General features: G+C 38.6%; 1 protein-coding gene across 1 annotated transcript in view; it reads right to left on the bottom strand.

Moving 5' to 3' along the window:
- Window positions 1–24,581, bottom strand: part of SEC23A (SEC23 homolog A, COPII coat complex component) — a 1,400,163-nt gene that overhangs the window by 761,635 nt on the left and 613,947 nt on the right. Inside the window, exon 8 of the mRNA XM_044074240.1 lies at window positions 19,758–19,916. Within this exon, the coding sequence (XP_043930175.1) occupies window positions 19,758–19,916 (159 nt within the window). The remainder of the gene's footprint in view (window positions 1–19,757; window positions 19,917–24,581) is intronic.

Here is a 24,581-nt window from a genome sequence, read left to right as displayed (position 1 = left end):
AAAAAGAAAGATGATGCGAGACTGGAAGAAGAAATAGGGAGGTGGACAATTCAACAAGCCGTGGCTTAGCCTGAAAATGACAAAGAAAAGATGAGGAGTTATTTTGGCTTGCTATTACTGTCACTGTTAAAACACTGACAAGAATTTTGCTCAGCTTGAGACAATTATCAATGTTTCTAGTTGGGTATGCTAAAAGTCTTGAGATTTGTGAACTGGCTGATTCAGATCCTCACAACTAGTATCATGCCATGTTGCCAAAAAAGCAGAAAGTACATGATACAAGCGACAAAGAAGTATGAACGTTTGGATAATTTGTATGTGCCAATCAACTAGTAACATCAGAAAACAAAGTAACATAAAAGAGTCAGACAGAAAGGAGCATTTCAGGGTGACAAAGGCCATACTGTTTTGCCTTCATAAAAAAAAATGGCACTCTGGACTGGATTTACTAACAAGTCACTAAGAACAGAAAGTGAATGCCTGTTGACGTTTTGTCTGGCAGAGCAAAAATATGACAAACCCCAAATTGGGAAAAGCCGAAAGACAATCATTATTATTATTTTGTTTTACAGTAAGGAAAGGAGTGAGTCGTGTGGCAATTGTTATGGGCTTAACAATTACGAACAACTTAAAATTACTGTTAAACATGATATACTGAACTGTTTCAGGAATGTGTGATTATGTGAACAGATCAGCATCAACTGGAAGACAATAAAAGTAAATTGAGTAACAAAAAATTCAGATGAATAATTCTTCAAACATGTTACCACCACCTATAAAATAAATGTCACATTGCAAGAACACACATTTCCACAGTGAAGGAGAATGCACTTTCTGCAGAAATCTAAGTACCTTTAACTGTGCTGCATCTTGTCAGGAAAAAAAGGAAATATCCTCAGTGCAATGACTGGTGGTATGTAAATGGAGCAGATGCAAACTATTTTCACAAATAAAAATGTTCATTCCATTCTACACAAAGTTGCACACATAGTTCTAAATAATCTCTGCTGCAAGGCCATATAAAGACATAATCCATTCATTAGCATTTTGTTATGCCTTCATACCCAATGGCAACTATAATGGAGTCTGTATATTTCTCAAGGAGCATACTACCTCCAAGCATATCCTTAGGAACTCAGAAACTGAACTTGCGTAGCTATAAATAACTCTAGAGAGGATTAATTATCAACTAACAGCTTGTTATAAAACACCTATTTACCATTTATTATTACTATTTATGTAAAATTCTTCAGTGTTAACAATTTCCCTACCACAAAAATTCCCTAATTTTGGGTGACTAACTACTCTTCAATAAACTGGGATACCTATACCTCCAATGTCTCCAATGTAAGATATGCCCAAACATTCCTAGACTTAAAAAGAATTCTCTTGAGTAGTTGGTAAAGACACAACATTCTTGACAGGATTCTTAGAAATATGGCTGGCTCTGATGCTACTCCTCTGCTGTCTCCTGCTCAGGCGAACTCAGACCATAAACTTGTGACCTTCTTTAAACTCTCAAAAGCTCCTACAGCAAACCCAATTACTTTATGGACTACAAATACGTGAAGCTCACCCTACCCTGTGATGAAATATCAAAATCCACTAATGACTGCACCTCCCCTGATCTTATTACGGCAGCAAATTTAACTAAGAAATGCTAACTCTTTTAGAAAAATATACAGCGCTAGCATTCCCTAATAAAACCAAACATCACAGGGAAACTGAAAAACACACCACCCCAAGGACTGACTAACAGCAGATGTCTACTTAGCCTTTTTTAAACAAGAAACATCTTTATTAAATTACCACTTATGACACAGGCAATCACACATTTACATAAATGAAAACAAGCCATATTGACATACTCTCAGTTGTAATTGTTATACATCATTTATAATCTATCTAGTCATTGCTAGTTAACCATTACAAAGCTCATTCAAGTCCTAGCTTCTCTTAAACCTCATTCTTCCTTCAAAAATTGTTCTATTTCTAGTACATTTCCATTTTCTAATAATAGCTTTTTTTGGCAGCCACCAGAATTAAACTTAGCAAGGCCTTACTGTGTCTAGGCAATTATGATTCTTTATCATAGCTCAAAAATCATTTCATTAGTTACACCAATGTGCTCACCCAATATTTCTGTTACAGTAGTCTGCAGGGAATTTTTAAAGTCTGCCAACTCATTACACTCCCAAAAATATGTTCCCAATTAGTTCTTTCTTCCCGGTTATACCTCCTCCAACATTTGCAATCTACCTGAGCAAAATTCTTTGGAGTCTGCTTGGGGTATAAACTACTTATGCAAACACTTCCAAAGATCCTAAATTTTCTAGACTGTGCTGCATATTAGGGAGTCATACCTATATCCCCCATTGTTTCTTTCTGAATTGCTTATCCAACCTCGTTGCCCAATCCTTTCTAACCTCCTCTGATTGATTCCTATAGTTGCCATGAAATATTTTACTTGTCATACTAATTAACCATTTAACAGCAGCTTCTGTTCTAGATTCTACTAAAATCTCTACCAGTGCTGGTCTGCTGCTTAGGATCCCCCTCTATTTCTTTCTTTTTGCCTACACTCTGATATCAATCTTTGATAGGGAAGGCAATCTCTAGTCTGTAGTCCAAATTACTTTTTGGCCTCTTCCCACTCTATTACCTTTCCCTCGCTAATTATTTGATCCTAATACATTGGTTCCTTTGCCAGTTTTCTCCAGTAAATTCCCACCCCCTCTTAACTAGTCTCTGTAGTCCTAATTACCCTCATCCCTACTGGCAGAATTCTCCTTTCTCCATCCCTGTGTGGGCTTAATTCTAAGAATACTTTCTGCTCCTTTATGAAGATAATATACAGTATGTTTACTGTTATTCTCCTTAAAGATCTGCATCCAAAATTCCAGTATCTCCTTGTGTCGAGTTTCCCCCCTTGTTTCATCATCATCCCATTCTACTTTGAATTACAGCTTTCTGCTTGTGCTATGTATAGGAGCCTTAACTGTGTAGCTCTGAAATGCCCCTTCAAACCACCTTGGTGTTATTGGAAGGATCAACTTATCCCACTTGACTCTTAACCTCTTTCCCTCCCAAATAAAATATTTCAACTCTTTATTAATTGCTATCCACAGTGTCTCCTATGGTTGATAAAAAAAATGCCTGACCTGTGTATAAAACTAAACAAACTAAAAACATTTTCACTGCTTATATCTTATTAGCCACATCTGTAAGATATAGCTTCTAACTTCTCACTTTTTGTATTATCTTTGTTTAATCTCTTCCCACATACCCTTAGCTGTCATAACAGAATAATTTTAAGCCATACTCCTAAGTACTTCGTTTTATCATGTACCCATAAATATTGGCATTGCTGAACTTTGTGTTGGGGTGCACAATTTACATCTATTGCCTTTGTTTTTCCTTCATTAATTTTGAAACCCAAAAAGACTTGAAACTGTCTCAGAATGTTCCACAGCATGAAATGTCCTTTTTTGATTTTATCAGGTTGAAAATAATATCATCTAGAAATAAAGACAACTTTTCTTGACTACTATACCAATTATATACTTGAATTTCTGAGTCCCTTATTTTCTTTGTCAGTGGTTCTAAATATAATGCAAATAAAGGGTTTGCTCAAATATAACTTATCAGACAGGAACCCCCCACACTTTAATTTTCATCCCCAATTCCTCAAATATCCTCCTAAGCAACCTTATATTTTTTCAGGAAATGGAAATGCTTCCATTGCCCTGCTCATAAAATCCCAGCTTACTCTGCTGAATGCTTTCTCTGCATCAAGACCCACCGACAAAAGTGGTACTTTCTTACATTCTGCTTCCCTTTGGATCATCATTGTTCTATTAATAATGCTTGCCTCCCCTCCACAAAACCACACTGATCCCTATCCATCAATTCTAGCATAAACCTTGCCATTCTTTAGCCGTTATAGTCATAAACAACTTTATAATCATGATTTAGAAATGAAATGGACCTATACAAAGCTGGATCTGGTGAGTTTTTCCCATGTTTAAGTATTACAGCCACCACCACTTTCTTCTAGTATGTCGGTGCTTCTCTTCCTTTCCTTTTTAACAGGTGGGAAACTTTCCAGATCTTTATCACTTTCCACACTCCTAGATTCCAAAACTTCCACAGGAATACCATCTATTTCTGGGGACTTTCTTATAAATTGGTTATATGTAAGCATTTTTAATCACATCTCCTCCTATCTTAAATTATAATTGAACCTCATCTATCTCTAACCTTGAGATATTTAAAATTCTTCTATAAACATTTCCATTTGTAATTTTTCTTTATTTCCACATTTCTCTGCTTTATACAGATTTTCATAAAATTTCCAAAATACTTCTAATACCTCAACAACATCTCTGGGAATTTTCCTTGTTACTGGCTCCCTAAGCCTGGCAACAACCCATTCTATTTACTACTGACAGACTGTGCTAAAAGTCTTTGTACTATGCAGTTATCAAAACTGGCTGCTTAACAGCAATATTTATAAACTCATGCATATTATCAAGGTAGTCCCTTATTTTCTCTTTAGCACTTTACAAATATGCCTCTTTTGTTCTGTGAGATTCCCCGTTATGCAATAGTTTAACCTTTGTCAGTCCCTCGGAATAATTCTTGCTACTTCTTAACCACATCCCTTTTTCTTTTATTTCCACACTGCTTTAAACTCCACTTTAATTTTATCCTACTCCCTAGCTATATTTTCAGAATAAATTTCTATTTTCTCTAATAACTCCCGAATAATTTTCACTACCCATTCCTTAAATTCTCTTTTTAACAGGTGGGAAAGTGCCAGTAACTCATTGTTATTTCATTACCCTGCATTTTTATTTAGGTCGCTACTGGCTCCCATTTTTTTTCATCCCGGATATTCCAAAATCCTTTCTCTCATTAAATTAAAAAATTAAGTTAAAAAGGGCAGTGTTTGACCATATTAGAATTTACTTGCTTTCATTCTTACTAAAGGTATAATAGATGTAATTTCGTTCAAGCTTGGAGTTATCAAGGCTTTTAGTTTAAATTGCCACATCATTTCGCAGTACTGTAATCTGTTTTTCCACTCGCCTCCCCTTTAACTGGGTATGACTTGCTCTAAAATAGCAAACTTTAAACCTGAACATGAAGTATTTATTTGTGTTTGAAGAGTGCATTGTTTTAATTCCCATTTTTTTATATCATAAAAGAGCTCGAAAACAAGTCTTCACAGGCGCCTTTCCTTCCTTCCAACATAAAAACCTGGACATAAACATTTGGCAATGTAAACCACACCTCTGGAACCACAATTACCTTTATATAACCGTATTTTAGTATTATTGTTGTGGTCCAAGTGTAAAATGTCACCTTCCAAAATGTAAGAACATTGGTTAAAACGCCCACATTTTACCATCCCTGGTCTCCTAATTCTGGATTGTAAATTCGTTACTCTGTTCTGTAATTCTTCAAAAATACCTTTCAAATTCTGAAAGGTTTTGTATACAAAGGTTGTAGTGTCCCCCACAACTCGGTATACCAATAAATTGGCCTTAAATACATTCCAATTTTTGATTACAACAAAAAATGCGGAAACTATTAGGTGATGATGCATATATAAAAATCTCAATAAATTAATTGACTATAGCATACAACAAAAGAAGAATAAAATAAGGATTTGCTCACTGATAAATTTCTATAGAACACTATAATTACTGGAGTGTGAACAAACCTACTAGTCTTATGCATTTTTAGGATTCTGAACCTGCATAGAAATTTAGCACAACCACCATTCTTATAACCAACAAAAATCACACTAAGTGACTAGTAAAACACAAGTTCCAAACAGAGAAGTCACCAGAGCGCCCAGACATCCACGGAAGTATACTTTATTAAATAAAAAAAGATTTACAGCTTTTAACTACTTACATTTAGGCGAGTCAAATTCACATTTCCATTAGTTCCCTTATATAGCATTGTTTAACTGAATGACATAGTTAAACAAGTGTCAATTCCCTTCTTAAAGGTATAGCATCAGGTTGCATATATTAAATATGGTTAAAATACTTAAATAATGTAAAACCAATAAAAAACTTGTTAAAATACATCACACCTATGAAGTATATCAAACTTGCATCAACCTTAATTTCAGTAACCTAGTAACAGAGCAACTGTCATTTATGCCTGGGGATACTTTGACATTAAGTCTCATCTGCCACATAGTCTCCCCGAATTCCAGTAACATTTTAAAATCACCCCCTCTCATTATGCACCACTCTAACTACAATAGAAAATAAAAACTTTTTAAAACTCTCACACAAGTCACTGTGGCAAAAAAGTGCATTGGTGGTCTTTTTGTTCTTAATATCCCTCAAATGTTCTGCCATCCTGTCACGTAACCTTCATGTGGTTTTCCCTACATAAAATGCAGGACAACTCCGACATAGGGCAATGTATACCACCATTTTAGTATTACAAGTAGTTCGCCCAGGACACTGTATGGTCCTGTTGTAACCTTGAATAGTCACGTATGGACCTTCATGTATGTATCTACAATATTTACACATGTTACATTTACTCATTAATGAATTATATGGCTTATAACATGGTCCTTGTTCTTCTCGAATATTTCCTTTCAATTATTTCCTCTACTACAGGTCACCACAGGACGTTCACCAAGTTTCTTTTTCAACTCATTTGTTATAGTCAAGTCCCAACAGTTCATAATAACCTCCTTCAGTACTGTCGCCTTTTACCAATACTTTATTTTGTGTCATTGCAGGGGCTAGATTTTGTTTGGTACCTGTATTCATTAATAAAATAGGTGTATATAAATCCCTTCATTTTTTTCGTATCTCATTTCTAATTTTAATCAATAAAAGGGATGGGTATCCCCTGTTAAGGAACAAACCAAATGAATATGACAACTCCATTTCAAATGTATAATCATCACTAACCAACCTAGAGAGGCGAACCATTTGTCCTTTTATAACCCCTCTCTTCTGGTGGGCTGGGTGGCAGCTATCAAAGTGTAACAATATGCTATAAAAAGTATTTTCTAAAAATATTAGAACACAATTCTTTGGTTTGCAAATATTTGTAAAGCAGGATGTCCAAAAACAACTACCATTATACCCCACTGTGGACTCTAGGGGTTGGATAACCCACCCCACTGCTAAATTACTAGACACCAAAACTAAGGATCTTGTGTGTTCTGAAACACGTCTGCTGTGACTCTTGGGAATTCTTATGGAAAATCAATGAGATACATTTCAAAGAATCGTATACCTTTATCACCAATGACATGAAAGATTTATACAATGTCGTCCCACAGCAATATGGTGTCAAGTGGTATACAGAATAGACAAGGGCATGAATAAAGATGTAATTAACATATATGCAAATCTCCTTGAACTTGTCTTGGAAAACAATTTCATCATTTTCTGAAGTATTTTTACAAACAAAAGGAGTTGGAATGGGAGCAGCAAGTGGCAGGTCTCTTTGTTAATACAGTTATGATTCAATGAGAAAAAAAATTATTTCTGATTCAGCTTTTTTTACATCATGTAAATTTTACAAATGCTATTTGGATGACATTTTATTCTATGGGACAACGATAGTCATAAGATTCCTTCACTTACTGATTACATCAACAATACCACTCCTTTTCTGAAGTTCACACATCAAACTCATGAAAGCCACATCACCAACCTTGACATCTGGCTTACGAAAGATACCATAAAGAAATGTTTTACTTCTAAATTTTTTGAAAAGAAACTTATTCCAACAGATTCCTTCATTTTAGCAGTGCCCACCCCCACACACAAAAAAAAAAGTTGCCATAAAAAGCCCATTTGTTCAAGCTGCCTGCATTACCATCAATGATATTTCCTGCTCAAACATAGGTTTCTTAAATGTAGCTATCCCTTTAACTTTGTCAACAAATAGATGCTGGAAGTTATAAATAAATGCAAACAAAAATATTTTCTCCCAATTTTGGGTTCAACACCCACCAATCTAACTGGTACTGTTAGAATTATTAACAAAGTACAGTTGTGTACACTTACCATAAATGTAGATGTTCGAGTGTATTCACTGTTGCAGTCATCACATTTGGGTTATCCCTGCCAGGGTAGCCCGGCCCGAATACCAGAGGCTTAGTATTTCTGCATCGGTTGCTGTCGCTTGAGGATTGACATCAGGTCGCCAGTAGTATAAAGTAAGGCAGACAACACAATTACATAAGTTTTTCTTGCCCTAACCTGTCAGGAGCTCCCAAAGTAGGAGGCCAGGTTCTGGTGGAAAACCTCACCAGTGGACAATATATGCCAATACGTCCCTTGTAAAAAAAGAAATAGAATAAAGGGGGATGGAGGGAGGGAAACCAGGACTGCAACAGTGCATACACTCAAACATCTACATTTATGGAAAGTGTACACAACTGTACTATGTTCTTCATGTTTCACTGTTGCAGTCATCACATTTGGGTAGATTCCCAAAACTGAGGAAATGGGTGGAGGCAGTCCAGGGAACTAGGGGCTGGCTAGGATGCCCTGCAAGACTTGCAGAGGAAAACCCTGCCCTGGATTTGGAGAAGAGAGGCAGGTGGTAATGCCTGGTAAAAGTGTGAACAGATGCCCAAGTGGCAGCCTCAAGGATGTCCCAAGCTGCAGAGGTGGAGGCTTCTCTGGTGGAGTGTGTCCTGACCCCAATGGAGGGAGGCTTTCCATGCTGTTTGTAGCAGAAATGGATTAAGTGTGCTATCCATTTGGAAATGGCTTGCTTGGAGAGGGCTTTGCCTTCTGCCCCTGTAGCGAAGCTAACCAGCAATTGGTCAGACTTTCTGAAGGATTTAGTCCTGTCCAGATAGAATCTGAGCTGTCTGTGCACATCTAGAGAGTGAAGAATCCTTTCCCCTTGTTCTGGGAATTAGGGAAGAAGGTGGGCAGATGAATGGATTCGTTGAGAGCCACACTGGACACCACCTTGGGCATGAAGGATGGGCTAGTTCTGAGGGATACCCTGTCTGCATGGAAGATGATGAAGGGTTCCACAGCCATGAGTGCTTGCAGCTCAGAGACTCTTCTGGCTGAAGTGATGGCCAGAAGAAAAGCTGTCTTCCAGGAGAGAAATTTTAGCTCTGCAGAAGAAGCTGGTGCAAAGGGGCAGGGTGAGCTTTCTAAGACAAAGGTAAGGTCCCAAGCTGGCGCTGGTGCCCTTCTGGGGGGGCCTCAAGTTGCTATCTCCTCTGAGGAACTGTTTGATCAAAGGGTGTGAAAAAAGGGGCTGCTCAGTGGGAAAATGAGCAGAAATAGCAGAGGCATGAATTTTTATAGAGGAGAAAGAGAGACCACTGTGTAGCAGGTCAGCTAAGTAATCCAGGATGAGAGGGATGGAGGGCTGTGCCGTACTGGCTCCCTTAGCCTGGATCCAGGTGCAGAACCTTTTCCATTTATTTGCATAAGTCTTTTCTGGTGCTAGGGCATCTGGCCTCATGGATAACATCCAGAACCTGCTTACTTAGAATGGCAGATTGGTTAGGGAATAGGCCAAGCTGCCAAATTGTGTGTCAGCAATTTGGGATGCAAGAGTTCCCCATCCCTCTGGGTCAAGAGGTTTGGAATCTGAGGAAGATGCCATGGAGGCAGCGGGTTTAGTCAGGACAGTTTTTTCATAAAAGACATTGTGAGAAAAAAACTGGTGCATTCTCACGAATGAAAAGAAATATACAAGACCAAGTGGGTCTTACTCCCAATTTTGTTTTTAAAAAAAGGCAAGAATATGAAGAACATTTTTGAAAATGTTTACTCCCACTAAATACAAATGCAGGCATGAAGAAATGTGGGTGTTGATCTTATTACAGACTTATACTTGAAGGTAGTACCTTTACTGTCCACAACACATTGCTTAAACCTAGAAACAAGTTTAGCTGCAACTCTACCAGGGTTGTCTATTGTGTCCACTGTACAGTTTGTCCCGAGTTCTACATTGGAAAGACAGAGAAGATTACGGGGCAGGATATATGAGTGTGCACACAATCTGAAGACTAAGAAAGATAAAAATGTCCTGGTCAAACATGTTACAGAATGCCAAGATCTCACCTTCAAGTTTTCTGTCATTGAACAGATTCATATAAATGACAGAGGGGGAGACCACGGTGTTTGATTCTCAAAAAGCGTGAACTCTACTGCCAACTTAAACTCAATGCCCTAAATTGGTCTGGTCTCACATAAAGAAAAAAAAAAAAATATATATATATATATATATATATATATATATATATATATATATATGCAGATATGCATTTTAAGAACAAGCGCTTTATATTTATATGTAACATATTTAAACTTTTTCTGATTTTGTATTTATTACTCATTATATTTTTGTAGTATAACAACACTATATGCTACAGTGCCCTTTAGTTTTCTAACCACAGAACTGTCTCTAATTAGGTTTACCTTTACAACAGTGAAACACAGTGGTGCGACTGGTCATATGAGCGAACCGTAACCACGAAAATCAAAACAGCTACAGTTTTCAATGTTCAAAAATCAGCAAATTAAAAAGCAGATTCACTGACTTTCAAACATTAATGTTGAAAAGAAAATGTAATGAAGTGTAAAGCAGGAGGGCAAGCCCCCCTGCACCCCCCACAACCCCCCTGCTTTAATATTCTAGATCGCACTACAGTGCGGAAAGGGACCATTTTCCGGTCCCCACTATAGTGCAAACTGCCCCATAATGCCGAATCTGCATTCGCTCATTGCACATTCAAACCTTTTTCCGTTCGGCGTTTGCAAACATCCTTTCAGACAACTGCTGTTCGCCCTTGTGCAAAACCCACACATGAAAGTAAACCCTCTAATTATTTTTGGTTCTGAACAGAGGCTAGGCAATCATGGGAATATTTTAGTAACTTTATAATTGGACTATAAAAAGGACTTTTTTTTCAAATGTTTTAATCTGATAAAGCTTTCTAGTTTTAGAAGACAAAAGCACTTGTCTTACATATTTTATTTCAGCTTGTATCAATAAAAGCCAGTGGATTTTAGTATGTTTTTTTCAGAGCATCTATTGGTTTCACCTGTGTTCTGTGCCCCCCCCCCCCCACACACACACACACAGTTTTAGTTTATCCTTCTATCTTCCTGGTTTATTTGTTCTTTCTTTTCTACATAATATGGAAAAGTATCATTATGATAAGAAGTTATTATTCCCACCTATTAAGTATAACAGCTTTTATTTTTAAGTGTCTATTTTCAGCTTTTGTGTTACATGCATACACTAATGTTTGGCAGGTTGATCTTTTATACAGTTATTTCTTGACATATCTATTTGAACCTATGTCATATCTTACAAAACTTTTTGTTTTAATGACAAACCTCAAAAAACACACCTCCAAAACACCCCGAAGACCTATCAAATTAATACTAATACACAAAATTATGTACATCTTCAAATAATGAAGTTTAACCCTCCTAATAGGAACACTTGTCTCAGACCGACAGCCATACTCACAGGCTTGAATTAACCTATAATGAAGGTTATCCATCCTAAGATGCATGATACAGCCTATGCTTCTATTTCCATTAAGTGCTGTCAGTTTTTTTTGTCTTATCTTTATTCCTCTCCTAGACAAAGAAAAGAACTTTCAGAAAATATTATCATCTAGCCATTGAAAGAAGTATTCTGTTTTTATTGCTCCCATATTGGATTGCAGCCGGAGAAACATGAGAAGATGATACACAGCTGCCTTCCACTACACATATTGCACTGTAAATGTTTAAGTGCTAGAGGGACACTTTTCATTATATTCAGTGATCTTTTATTTATTTGCTTTGCTTTAAAACTTGTTATTAAATCAAGATAAGGGCCTTAATCCAGTCATTCCCCTATGCAAAAATAAGAAAAGGCATACCACTTTTCTTATATCATGCTCTTTTGTCCAGGATTTCTTCTCTTGCTACATTGTAGTGCCTACATTTCTTAAAACTAAATAAGAAAGAAAGAAGCTAAAAATTTACTTTAGTTTCCCTATTACACACAACATAACTGAAAAGGCTTTAGTTTACAGCATACAGTATGCATCCTGTATTATAAAAATATTGTTAAGTAAATTGCAAAATTTACTCTTTTCCTTCCTCTTTTCCTCACCTAAACGTTCTTCCAAACATTAATGACATGAGGTAGGGCATATGCTTTGGAGCAGGTTTTCTTGTTCCATCACACTTCACAAATATAACGTTTTCCAATCCCATATTTATTCATCAGTTTCCAAGTTGCTGGTTTTCTTCCTGTTGATCTCCATCCCCCATATCCAGTCAATAGAATACCCATAAATGTGGAGGAAAGTTGCTACATCATTTGGATTTACAGTCAACAGTGCCTAGCAAGTGGAGGCAAGGAGCCTAAGAGTTGGTATAGAAGGTATATTACTCAATTTATCTGTAAACAGTTATGAATTATTTTTTGAATTAATGCAATTGTGTTGTTATTATTATTTCTTAGGTTTCTTTTCATTTTGTTGTTTTACAAAATTATAAAAAATAACAAAGCATTCAATTTAAAAACAAAACATTCTGGTGGTCCACTGCTACAAATAAACTATACAACAAAAGTATAAAACTCCTTGAATTAATTAGTAGCTCCAAACTTTCTTCATCTCAAGAATAACAACAAAAGTATTATTAAAAAAATTAAGAACACTTTCAGGTTTATTAAAATATATGAATGTAGACTGGCATCTGAAACCAAGGATAAGTATAAATCCTTATTTAGCTATGTTATAAAACTAAAAATATCCTACATTGTTCAGAATATATCAATAATGCCACCTATTCTGACCCAACAGACGTTGGCAACATCCTTGCATATTTAGTGCCAACTTCACCCCAGGACTTCTATTCAAAGTCTTGCAACCTGATAACATACCCGGTTGCTTAATTAATAGTCTAAAACATTCCCCTGAATTCCTCAAAGTTTATCTGCTAGCTTTGTCCCTGATGAGTGGCACGCTCACAGTAGTGATGCTCCTCCGTAAGTGTGGCCTTACAATCGACTGGGTAATTATATACCTATCAGTCTTACAAGCCTCACCTACGAAAGCCATGGAACATATTACAACTGATCTCATAAAGTTTAATATCAAGACTCGTGTTAGATTTGACTCCCGAGAGTTTAGCTTTGTGAAAGGTATTTCCATTTAATCTGGTAAAATTTTTCAAAAGGGTTATAGAGGCTGTAGATGGCAGCCATGCAGTATATGCAGTATATCCTGACCTGGCCAAGGCCTTTAACACCATTCTCCATTCCATTCTAGCACTATATAAAAATTAAACACTTTACAAAATTACCCAAACATGGTAAGGGTGGTAGCAAAACACAACCCATAGTATGAGTTGCAGATGCCTCATCAGAAAGTATGAAAGTGGCAAGTGGTGCCCCTAAGGGCTCAGTGCTGGGACCAATCTTTTCTGGTATTTACTTCTCAGATCACCAAGCACAGAGTCAAAAACTGCAAGCTGGGGGTGTTAAGTTATCCTAGGACACTTAAAATCTCCAGCATGAACTCCCCCTACTAAACTCTTGGTGCACTAAAATTGGTCTTAAACTAAACACTAAAAAGTGCAGTAACATCACTTTTGGTACACGACCCATCACCTAATCATACACAGAGACAAAATACCAATACAAAATGAAAATGCATTCAGGGACCTAGATACTTGGGTTGATAATCCTGTCTCTTTTGACCAATATCTGTGACAATAGTCGTAAGAATATCCTTTTATTTAGTCCATCTAACTGTCAAAGGAATATCATCAAGGTCTAATGGGTAATTACTCCTAAATACTCTCTCTCTTTACTCAGTGTCTTACAGACTTTTCATGGGAGATCTACATCTTGCTTTCCACACCATCAGAGAACCAACTGTCCTGGATCCCCTATTTCTCTGCAAGACCAATATCTGCAACTAACAGTAAAACCTAGGACCTAAACCTTCATCAACAGATAAATAAAATGCAATGGAGGGACAGGTTTATAATCCAGCACCTCTCAGAGCTCTGAAATAAACTTCCCCTGCATGTTATACAAACAAGCTCACTATCTTCCTGTAAACACAAGCTACATGACTGGATGGATAACCACAAACTTACTGCAGGATTGACTGGGAGAAAGGAGATGAAGCCTGAAGGGAAAGTACTGGCAAGGTGTGAATGGTCATAGGCCTCAGTGGCTTTGGAATGTTTATGAATTTATGTACAGCTGCATAATACATCCTAAATTTGCAAGATCCTGCTTTCAGTTTACTACACACCATTTACAGAGGTCCTTTTAGCTCACACTATTTTGGGAAGTCTGCTGCTATCTGCAATTCTGCCTATCCCACCCAATATTCTGCAATGCTGCAACAAACAAGACATTTTTTTGGCATTTTCTGTCCCACTGCTGCCTGCCAGACAGCAAACTCTCTCTAGGCTAATTGGCCCATTCATTCAGCAACACCAGGCCAAGCTCCAACTGAGAGTGGTCATCAATGTGGCATCCATCACGCTGATTTAAGTTTTTACAGTTTAGCCCTGACAGCCACACATGCTTACTTCCATCCAAGGGATTGCCTCTTACGTTGCACACCACCCCTCTGTGTGATGTGATAAGCTGGCCCTACCCCCTCTCCTAACCCCATGGTTAAGTACCTCTGAGTGATCCTTGGACTCCACCAGGGATTCTACTGTGAAAGAGTATAGTCACAAAGTATGCCCCCCCACACAAAAAAAAAACAGACAAGCAGGCTTAAGCTTTTCCATAAACAAGGAAAAATATTAATTCAGTTCTACACATAACACTAGTCATAGTCAGGGCTTTATCCCACTATGCCAACAGATATGAAGGTGACAAGCCTTCAGTATCTCCTGTTTATCAGTGAAACTTATGAGGTTTATTAAAAGTGGCTTGGGAACAAAACTAGGAGGATATTTTGAATGGTATGCCTTTCCAGTGGCACAGATGAGTGCTCGTCAAGAGTTCCACTATATTCTCCAGAATCTTACTCATAAGAATTACTGATGTTTGGCTTTTCACCCTTTTTGGAATCCTGAAAACCACCAGGGCACTACAAAAAGAACATCTGTTTAAGACCTCAAGTTTACTTGCATCTCCTTTACCCTATCCTTTTACTGCCTTGTGCCCTTACAAGTTTCCACTGTCTTTCTGCCCACAGATACTGCTCTTAAAAGCATGTTAGCCACCATCTTATTGCTACTGCACCCACCTGAGTGTCCATCATGCTGTAACCCATGGCTGTCAGCATATCATTTAAAAAGCTAACTTGTTTTACAGATTTACTTTGTCAGTGCCACAAATACTGAAGAAACCTTGACACTTTTTTTTAATCAAGTACATGAATAGAGGTAAGAGAAACCACCACTTGCTTGGTGTGTTTTTATGTTTTATTATTTGGAGCAAAACACATCAGGAGATATTGATGGTGTAAGTTTCAGCAAGGCTAGTCACATCTCATCCAAACTACTGTCTCAAGAGATATAAAGGCCAGACAGACACCAAATGTCAAAACTTCTTACAGATGTTGAAACTTAGCAAATGTAAGTTACCTAGTTAAGCATGATTCTTGTTAACAATACATAATTGATCTTTTATTAAGTAGGACACACTGGCTTCAACAAGTTGCTGCCATCAAGGAAAGCGTGTAACAAAAAATGCTGCCGTGCCCCAACTGTTCTAAAACTAAACTGATCTATTAGAATATACAAGGCAAACAAGCCTTACAGTTCAGCCAAAGTTTCAAACCCTTTTAACAAACATGCCTACCGCTCTTGATTCTGTGTAAAGTATCAGTTACAAAATGCAAATGCAATTATTTACTTTTTTGCTAACCAAGAAGGTCACACTAAGCTTATAGAATGTTCTCAGGAGAGATATTACTGTGATACCTAGACAAACTGAGGAAAATTTGTAAGCAATTTCTTACTGAAGAGTACTGCGCAAAGGTAAGACTATGGCAGCCAGGTCTGCATCTACAGTAAAACAAAACAAACCACATACAAAAAGGGGCCTACACAATATACCCATCTTTCTTGGGGGGTAGCAGCCACAAGTCTACAGTTTACTTGTTTTTGCAAGGTCCAAAAACAGCTCTAAATTGGAATGTACAACAGAAGGATGAGGTTCTTCTGCCTTCATTGTTTTTCATAGGTTGGTACTAGGCTATCGGCCATAGGGCCTATACAAGCCTAGCCATAACAGTTCCCCGGCTATTTCTACCCAGGACATTTACTTCCCTGGTCCCCTGTCTAGCAGGGTGACTGACGTGACAGACGTGATCCCCGGGGTAAATTTTGGAGCTTTTTAATAGTGAAGGTCATGTTTTTGGATTTCCAACTATAAAACTATTGCTCATTTTGAGGGAATCTTAAAGATATCTTTTAGAAGGGACCAAATGATAAGCACAATGGTCAATGCACAATTCTACAGAGGTTATTCTGTCAGTCATGTACAAGCTTCATTTCTATGTATGACAAAGGAGAAGATTTATGCAGCAACAGGTGTAAATGCAAGTGTAGGTGACAACTGTAGGTGCTCCAATGAACCTTCATCAGACAATTTTCAATGGGCCAATGGAGGTACCAGTGGATCTGTGCAATCATGAGACTCCAAGTCCTGGAAATGCAGCTACATCAGTATCTGCACTGGTTCAATGAAGGTCTATCACTACTGCCGATGCAGTGGTTTAAAAGAAACTGATCCTCTAACAGGCACAGGACCATAACAGGCCTTCATCAGAAAAGCTGACTTGAGTTTTACTCTCTAATGACTGACACATATGTTTCCTTCTCACTTTTTTTGGTAAACTATAAATGCCTCTAGCAGAAGTTTTCAGATATATTGCATCAGTAGAACCAGATGTGGAAGGGAATTTTAACATTTTTCATTTATTTTCAACCTCTGTTTTAAGTCTTAGATTTATATTATTTAGGGTTATCACTTTTGAAGAACTAAGGTCTAACATTTTCTCCTTGCTACAGTTTATAAGAATTTCTTTTAAGTAAAACATGAGCACCTAGTGCTCAGTGCAGGCTGGGTATAAACTGTAGCAACTGCTTGCTACACTTGTAACAAGCATTTTGCTACAGTTCAAAAACAAGAAATTATTTATTCTTTAATAACATGATGGAGGGTCAGAGGCAGAGCACAGAAATGGGACCTGAATGGCTAAGCGGGGGGCTTGAGGCATGTGCTACGCATCTGGCCACATGGTCGGTGTGCCTTTAATGAAAGAGATGGGGGTTGGATATGTCATAAGCCAATCGCTATAATGTAGAGATCAGCTTAATTCAGTAAAGTGTACAATCTAAAGTAGCACAATCAACTTTTCTGTCTCATCACTATGTATAGGTGCTATTCCATACCTCCAATCTTTAAATATATGAATCTCTATGGTCAAACTACATTGTAAGAAACTGAAATGCAGCCCTTCCCTTTTCCTCTGAGCTGGTACAACCTTAGAGGCAACATATTTACAGACCTGGCATTTGAAAGCAGGGCCTCCAAATCAGGGGTGTGGGTAGTTGTATATTACCCTACACAAACGCTTGTAAACAGTTTATATTCTTTATCTAAGACATAATGGTAAAATGATTAACTCATTGGGATGCTGGGTGCAGGAAAATGGTTCATTCTAATTGTGACGTCCCCACTCTGGGTCAGTAATCAGGGAGCCTGAATCCTCACCACTGACACTGGAGAGGGACGTTCACTTGGAATATAAATGGATGCACGCAGTATTTCCAGATGTAGACCTCTGCATCAAGCACAGTTTCCATGTCACCATACCACATAGAGAGCTATGTGCACACAGGGAACACAGTCAGCCTGGGGTTTAGATTTCTTTATATCTGTCTCCCTCCAAGGCCCCAATAAGGCTCCCCACTAGCACAGCTATGGTGTTAAATCCTCAGCTGAGTGTCCAAGCCTAGTCCACCAGCTCCCTCTCTGTGAAGCCAGTGCTTCATATCCCAGTTCCAAGTAGCTGACACAAACACACAATTGGGAAAGGCTGGCATAGATTTACCCGCTGTGCCCCCTTCTGCACAGACTATATGGTAGATTCACTGCTACCAGTCAGTTACTATAAGGCTCTTAAAAGGGTATTAAATTAAAATGAGTGACGTTAATATCAATACAAATGGTAACATTGACCAAACAGCAATGATTTCAGGAGTGGCCAGAGCTGTCACAAAATATATAAAAGTACGCTCAGAGATTAAAATATTCTCTAAAAGGACCAGCCACAATGAAAAGTTTAAATCTATTTAATAATAAAAAATAAAAGAACATGAAAATACAAAATATCTATTTGCAGTAAACACTATAGTTTCAATCACAGGAAATATAAAAAAATAACACAGCTGGAAAGATTCACACAGTTACCGAAAAACAGTACTTAACTAATCTCACTATATTTTCCTAATAATGTGGAGAGTTACTATTCCCTGGTTCACTTACTAGAGCAAGGCAATATGAAGTAGGTGAGGGATCCTTCTATGTCAGGTTCCAGAAACAGAGTGCTCAGTTTGACTGAGAGACGTCTTAATATAATCTCTAAATATTATTTCTGGAATAGCTTACAGAATGACACATCTGGTCATCTGACTCTGTTTCCCACACTATCATCAACACTAGAAGCTGCCAAGATTTTAGCATCTATGTGTTACCATACCACATATACAGCTTTGCTCAGATCTGATGCAGCTCCTGGAAGTCATAAAACAACTTCAAACCTTTACCCTTCCAGAGTACCAATTATCTCCCTGCAAGAGACAATAAAGAAGGCTTCCTAATATTTGGTTTCACAGACATTTTATCTCTGCAACCAGAACTGTAAGATACAATATTTATGGCCTAATTTAATTTAACTATTCTTCAAAGTTAGCTGGGACTAAGACCCTCTTCACTTATAGTATTCTCTGTTGAAATATACACATTTAATTCAGTTACAACACAGTCAGGACCCACTGTTGGTACATTTTTAACACAAGCAACTTCATAAATACATTTTCAACACAAGCATCTATACAAATCAGTTTGATATTCAAATAACATAATTCTTTACAAAATTCCAGCCAGCTGTGCTGGCATATGTTACACATCTACTGCCCTACTTCTCCTGGCATAGCTGGCAGTACCTCCTATCAACACAGTAATTTCAACTAAACACATTTTAGTGACTTTTTAAACAATTATTAATACCATGTGGCCATAGAACAAAAAATATTACAAGGGAAATTTTTCAGGGACACTGCCATAGGTAGAGTTTTTTCAACTGTGAAGTCGCAACATAATAAATTTCCCTGAAATGGAAAAACTCAGTAACGTTTTCACAATAGGGAAAAAAAACCAGTAAACTCCGCAATACTCATTACAAGGAATAAACCAAAATTACTAAAACTTGTAGTGAATATAAATGCAGTAATATTGTTAACAGCTTTTAAAAGGTAAGCCAAAAATGCTACTAAGTGATACTGTTGTAATATGAGAATTCATTCTAATTGAAGCCAGAGAAGCAGAAACATGAGAAAGGTTTTATCTTCCCACAGGGGGATCTTTTAGGTGCTTGAACACAAGGGCTAATGAAAAATGATGGTAAGTAGAACACATTTTTCCAACACTGCTACAAGATTCTTTCCCAAAGAACGTCAGAAATATTAACCCATGTGAAATATAGTTAATCTGAAGTGAATTCTTACCTTTGTAGCTTTTTTAACGTATTTAGCATTATCCTTTTCAATATCATGCCATGATCTAATGGGTATTTTCAATTCATCGCCTACAACCATGCCAGGACCTTGAGTGGCCGGACCACCAATGAATGTCATTATTCGAGCTCCAGTGTTGGGGAAAGTACACTGTTAAAATGTGAAATCAGAAAAGCAAATTCATTCTTTGTAATCGAATATGCACTTTACAAAAAAAGCATAAGGGAACCAGATCACAAGAAAAATTAAAACATGTCACAGAGCAAATGCATGTTAACAACACTTTAAAAATAATAACCTGAACAAATAACTGAATGTATTTCTTGTCTTAGAGAAATTAAGAATAAGGCCATAATTAAATGTTTTTATTGATTAACATATCCTCAGAACAACTGCAGGTAGAGAAAACGGTTACTTTTAACAACATGGGTGAATACAAAGGACAAATACCTTCTCATATGTTTAAGCTACAAATCTTTCTGTAAATAACACACTGCAACAATAAAATGGCTGAAGCGTACAGAGCTGAATGTATAAGCCAGTTCTGTACCATATAGTGATAAAGTCCTGACTAAATTGCAAGAGACCAGAGATTTATTAATGACTCTGGTGCCTGTAAAAGCTAGCCAGGTAGTATGACAGTGAGCACCTGCTGCTGGCTCACCCATCTTGGGGAGAGGGCTACAATTCTGGCTAATGACACAAGTGACATCTCCCAGGTGCACCTGACATTACACTCAGTGGAGGATCAAGTTTTCTGAGCCTGCACTGAGAGTATCACATTATAAGCAGTGGGGAACTCACGATGCAGAGGCATGCTTCCCCTCAAAAAACAGCAATGGCAGAGCTCAGAAGAAAGTACAATTGTGTACACTTACCATAAATGTAGATGTTTGAGTGTATTCACTGTTGCAGTCATCCCACCCGTGGGTTATCCCTGCTGTGGTAGCCCTCAGCCGGTCCAAATACCAGAGTCAATGTTTTTTGTGTCGGCTGCCATCGCCTGTAGTCTGACGTCAGGTCGTCAGTGCTATAAAGCAAGGCAGCCGACGTCATTACATCAGTTTTTCTTGCCCTAGTCCATCAGAAGCACAAGGATATAAGGAAAAGTGGTCCTGGTGGCCAAAAGACACCGTGGGAAGCTTATGTCCCCCTAGGGGGAGATGCAATATGGGGGATGGAGAGAGGGAAACCAGGACTGCAACAGTGAATACACTCGAACATCTACATTTATGGTAAGTGTACACAACTATACTATGTTCTTCGTGTTTCACTGTTTCAGTCAAAACCTGTGGGAGGGTTCCCCAAGCTGAGGAGAGGGTAGAACGATAGGTTAGAGTCCTAGGCATGGGTCAGCAGGCCCTGCAGAACTGCAGAGGCAAACTCTGCCCTAGACTTAGAAAAAGAACTAGGTGGTAATGCTTTATAAAGGTATGGACAGAGATGGGGACACCTCTGAGGAAGGCTGTGGAAGTGCAGGCTGCCCTAGTGGAATGGGTATGGATAGACTGGGGGGGGGTTCCCATGTAGTCTGTAGCAGAAATGGATACAGTGCGATATCCATTTGGAAATGGTTTGTTTGGAAATGGACTTACCCTCTGCCCCAGGGGCAAAGCTGACAAGTAGTTGGTCTGTTTTTCTGAATGGTTTAGTACTGTCCAGATAGTATCTGAGTTGTCTGCGCATGTCTAGTGAGTGTAGAATTCTTTCCCCCTTGTTTTGAGGGTTGGGAAAGAAGGTGGGTAGGTGTATGGCCTGGTTGAGGGTCACATCATATACCACCCTGGGCATAAAGGAGGGGTTAGTCCTCACAGAGACCCTGTCTGCATGGAAAATGATGAAGAGCTCAACAACCATGAGAGCCTGAAGTTCTGATATCCTTCTGGCTGTGGTGATAGCTAGTAGGAAGGCAGTCATTCAGGAGAGGTATTTCAATTCTGTAGAAGCAGCAGGTTCGAAAGGAGGTAAGATTAGTTTTTCTAGAACATAATTCAGGTCCCAGGGTGGCATGGGAGGCCTTCTGGGATGTCTGATATTAGAAGCCCCTCTGAGGAATTGCTTAATCAAAGGATGAGAGAAGAGGGGTGGGTCTGAATCATAATGGGCAGAAATGGTTGAGGCATGGATTTTAATAAAGGAGAAAGAGATGCCACTATTGAGCAACTTGGCTACGTAACCCAAGATAAGAGGGAAGGATGGGAGGCACTGGCGCCTTTGGAGTGGTTCCAGGAGCAGAATCTTTTCCATTTCCCTGCACATGTGTTTTTGGTGCTGGGCCTTCTGGCCTCTGTGATGATGTCTAGGACCAGTTTGCTTAACAGGGACTCCTTGTTAGCTTTTAAGGTATAAGCCATGCTGAAAGATTGAGAGTCTGTAAGTCGGGGTGCAGTATCTTCCCCCTCACTTGGGTCAAGAGGTCTGAGATCAGGGGAAGCTGCTTGGGGAACTGTAAGGTCAGGCTGCGGAGTATGGGGTACCAATGCTGTCTGGGCCAACCTGGAGCAACGAGGATGGCCTTTGGTCTCTCCTCCCTTATTTTGATCAGTACCTTGGGAATAAGGGGCAGAGGAGGGAATGCGTACACAAAGAGGGAGTTCCAGGGGAAGGTCAAGGCATCCACCATCCACGCTAGGAGGTGATACTCCCTGGTACAGAACTTTTGCAGCTGGTGGTTGGGTGTGAGGCAAAGAGTTCCACTTCTGGAGTCCCCCACTCCTGAGTGATTTGCAGAAAGATTTCCCTGTGGTGCTGCCACTTGTGGGAGTCCAGTAAGTTTCTGCTTAGGTGGTCTGCCAAGGTGTTGTTGACCCCTGGTAGGTATTGGGCAATTAGGTGTAAACCCATGGAGGTGGCTGTAAGCCAGAGGCTCATGGATAACCTGCACAGGGGTTAAGACTGGGTCCCCCCTGTATGTTGATATACCACATTATTGTGGTGTTGTCTGTTTTTATAAGGAGAACCCCTGGCCTGAGATGGGGTTTGAAAGATGTCAGAGCCTTTTGTACTGAAGGAAAGACCCTTGTTCCTGGCACAGGCCTCTGCCCACCAGAGAAACTCTGCCCTTATACATGGGATCAGAGGGAGAGAGGTCTCTAGGGACTGAGAGTGCTGGCACCAAAAGTTCTTTAAATACCACTGAAGTTTTCTCATGTGAAGCCTGGCCAGAGGAATGAGAAGGATGCAAGATGCCGTGTATCCCAGGGCTTGCAGGAACTTCCTCGCAGTGAGGTGACTTCTGGAAACCAGTTGGGTACAGTAGAGAGGCAGGAAGCTCTACTTCTCTGGGGCTAGGAAGGCCATTTCGGATCTTGTGTCTAGCACAGCTCCCAAGAAAATGATCTTCCTGGTGGGGGGTTTGCTTTGATTTCTTCTCGGTTGAATAAGGAGAAGGTAATAGTCAGCTGTCTATCAGGTGCCAGAATCTGACACATAACGCACACACTCATGTCACTCCACAAGTACAAGTATGACTTTGTCACTATCCATGTGGGTGTGAATGACCTGAGACGCACCTCCCTGAACTACATGAAAAGGACATGTGTTGGAAAAATGTGTAATAGTAATATGCATGCTTAGTGCATTTGAGGTTTAAAAGGGTTAATACATTTATTCTGTTCACACTGCATGAATCTGCACAGCTATTAGAAACTTAACAAGAAGCATTCTGTTTCTGCTAATGTCAGCAAATAACAAAAGAAGTAATTCATTTCTGCTAATGTCATGAAAATTAATAAAGGGATATTGATTTCTGCTTACGCCATGAGAAAACATGCAGCTGTTAGAAGCTATTGATAAAGAAAACAATAGATGCTTGAAAGTTTAAACCACAGTCAGCATTACTTGTACTAAAGCTAGAAATGTACCTTGAATCAAGACAAAATAACATATGTATTAGAACAGTACCATAGAAGAATTGAAATGCTGAAATGGACTGACATAAACCCAAGGCCAGGTTGTTTTTCTCAAAATGTTTTGCAGAATGACAGATATTTTAACTTGGTCAGCAATAAGTCTAACAATATTTTCTGTAAAACATACAGAAAGCTGTGTCTAACTACGTCAGCAATAGAATGTAACATTTTCTATGTGACAGGAAGAAAACTGTATAAGTATAGCCTACTAATCATTAATCATTCAGACAAACCTTGTGCCTACATGCTTTGTCTCCTTGCTGCAAGTAATAAAGGGTGCCTTGCTTGAACCTAACGTGAATTGGTCTTTGAAGTTTTTTCCTTTGACAGATTGGTCCTTCGGACCGGAATCCTCTCTTCACCTCGGATCAGACGGGCCAGGTGGTTGAAACCATACAGGGAAGAAACCAAATCGGTTCTTCTTATCTGAAAAGTCCTCCGACTTAATTGTCGTTCAAAAGAGGCCAGCCACTTTCTGATCTGTGACTGAAGGACAGGTCTCCGCGAATTGGTGATCAATCACGTGGGCTCAGGTAAGGTGAATCTACTTTTTTCTGTTTTCTGTTTTAGATCAGGGACTAGATGTGTATTGTTTTTGTTAGACTGTATTTTTTTTACAAGTCAGGGACAAAAAAGATTACTGTCTTGTCATAGATCAGGAGAAACAGAATAAGTAGGCAGTCATTCTGAAGAGACTATAACAAAATCCGTGGTACCACGTTAAAAAATTAAGAGAAGTTACGTAATGATAAAATGGTAGAACAAAATGGGTAATAATTGCACAAAAAATACCCCAAAATCCGCCGTTAACAGAAGACGCAAAATACATGTAGTCACAACGCTCCAATATTAAATATTATTCAAAATGGGTTAATAAGTACGAATTCGACGGAAAATTAGAAAA

The sequence above is a fragment of the Protopterus annectens genome, chromosome 6.part0 (genome assembly GCF_019279795.1).
Source record: "Protopterus annectens isolate FY-2018-M chromosome 6.part0, PAN1.0, whole genome shotgun sequence".
In the NCBI taxonomy this organism is placed as follows: Eukaryota; Metazoa; Chordata; order Ceratodontiformes; family Protopteridae; genus Protopterus; species Protopterus annectens.
This window is presented reverse-complemented; position numbering and strand designations above follow the sequence as displayed.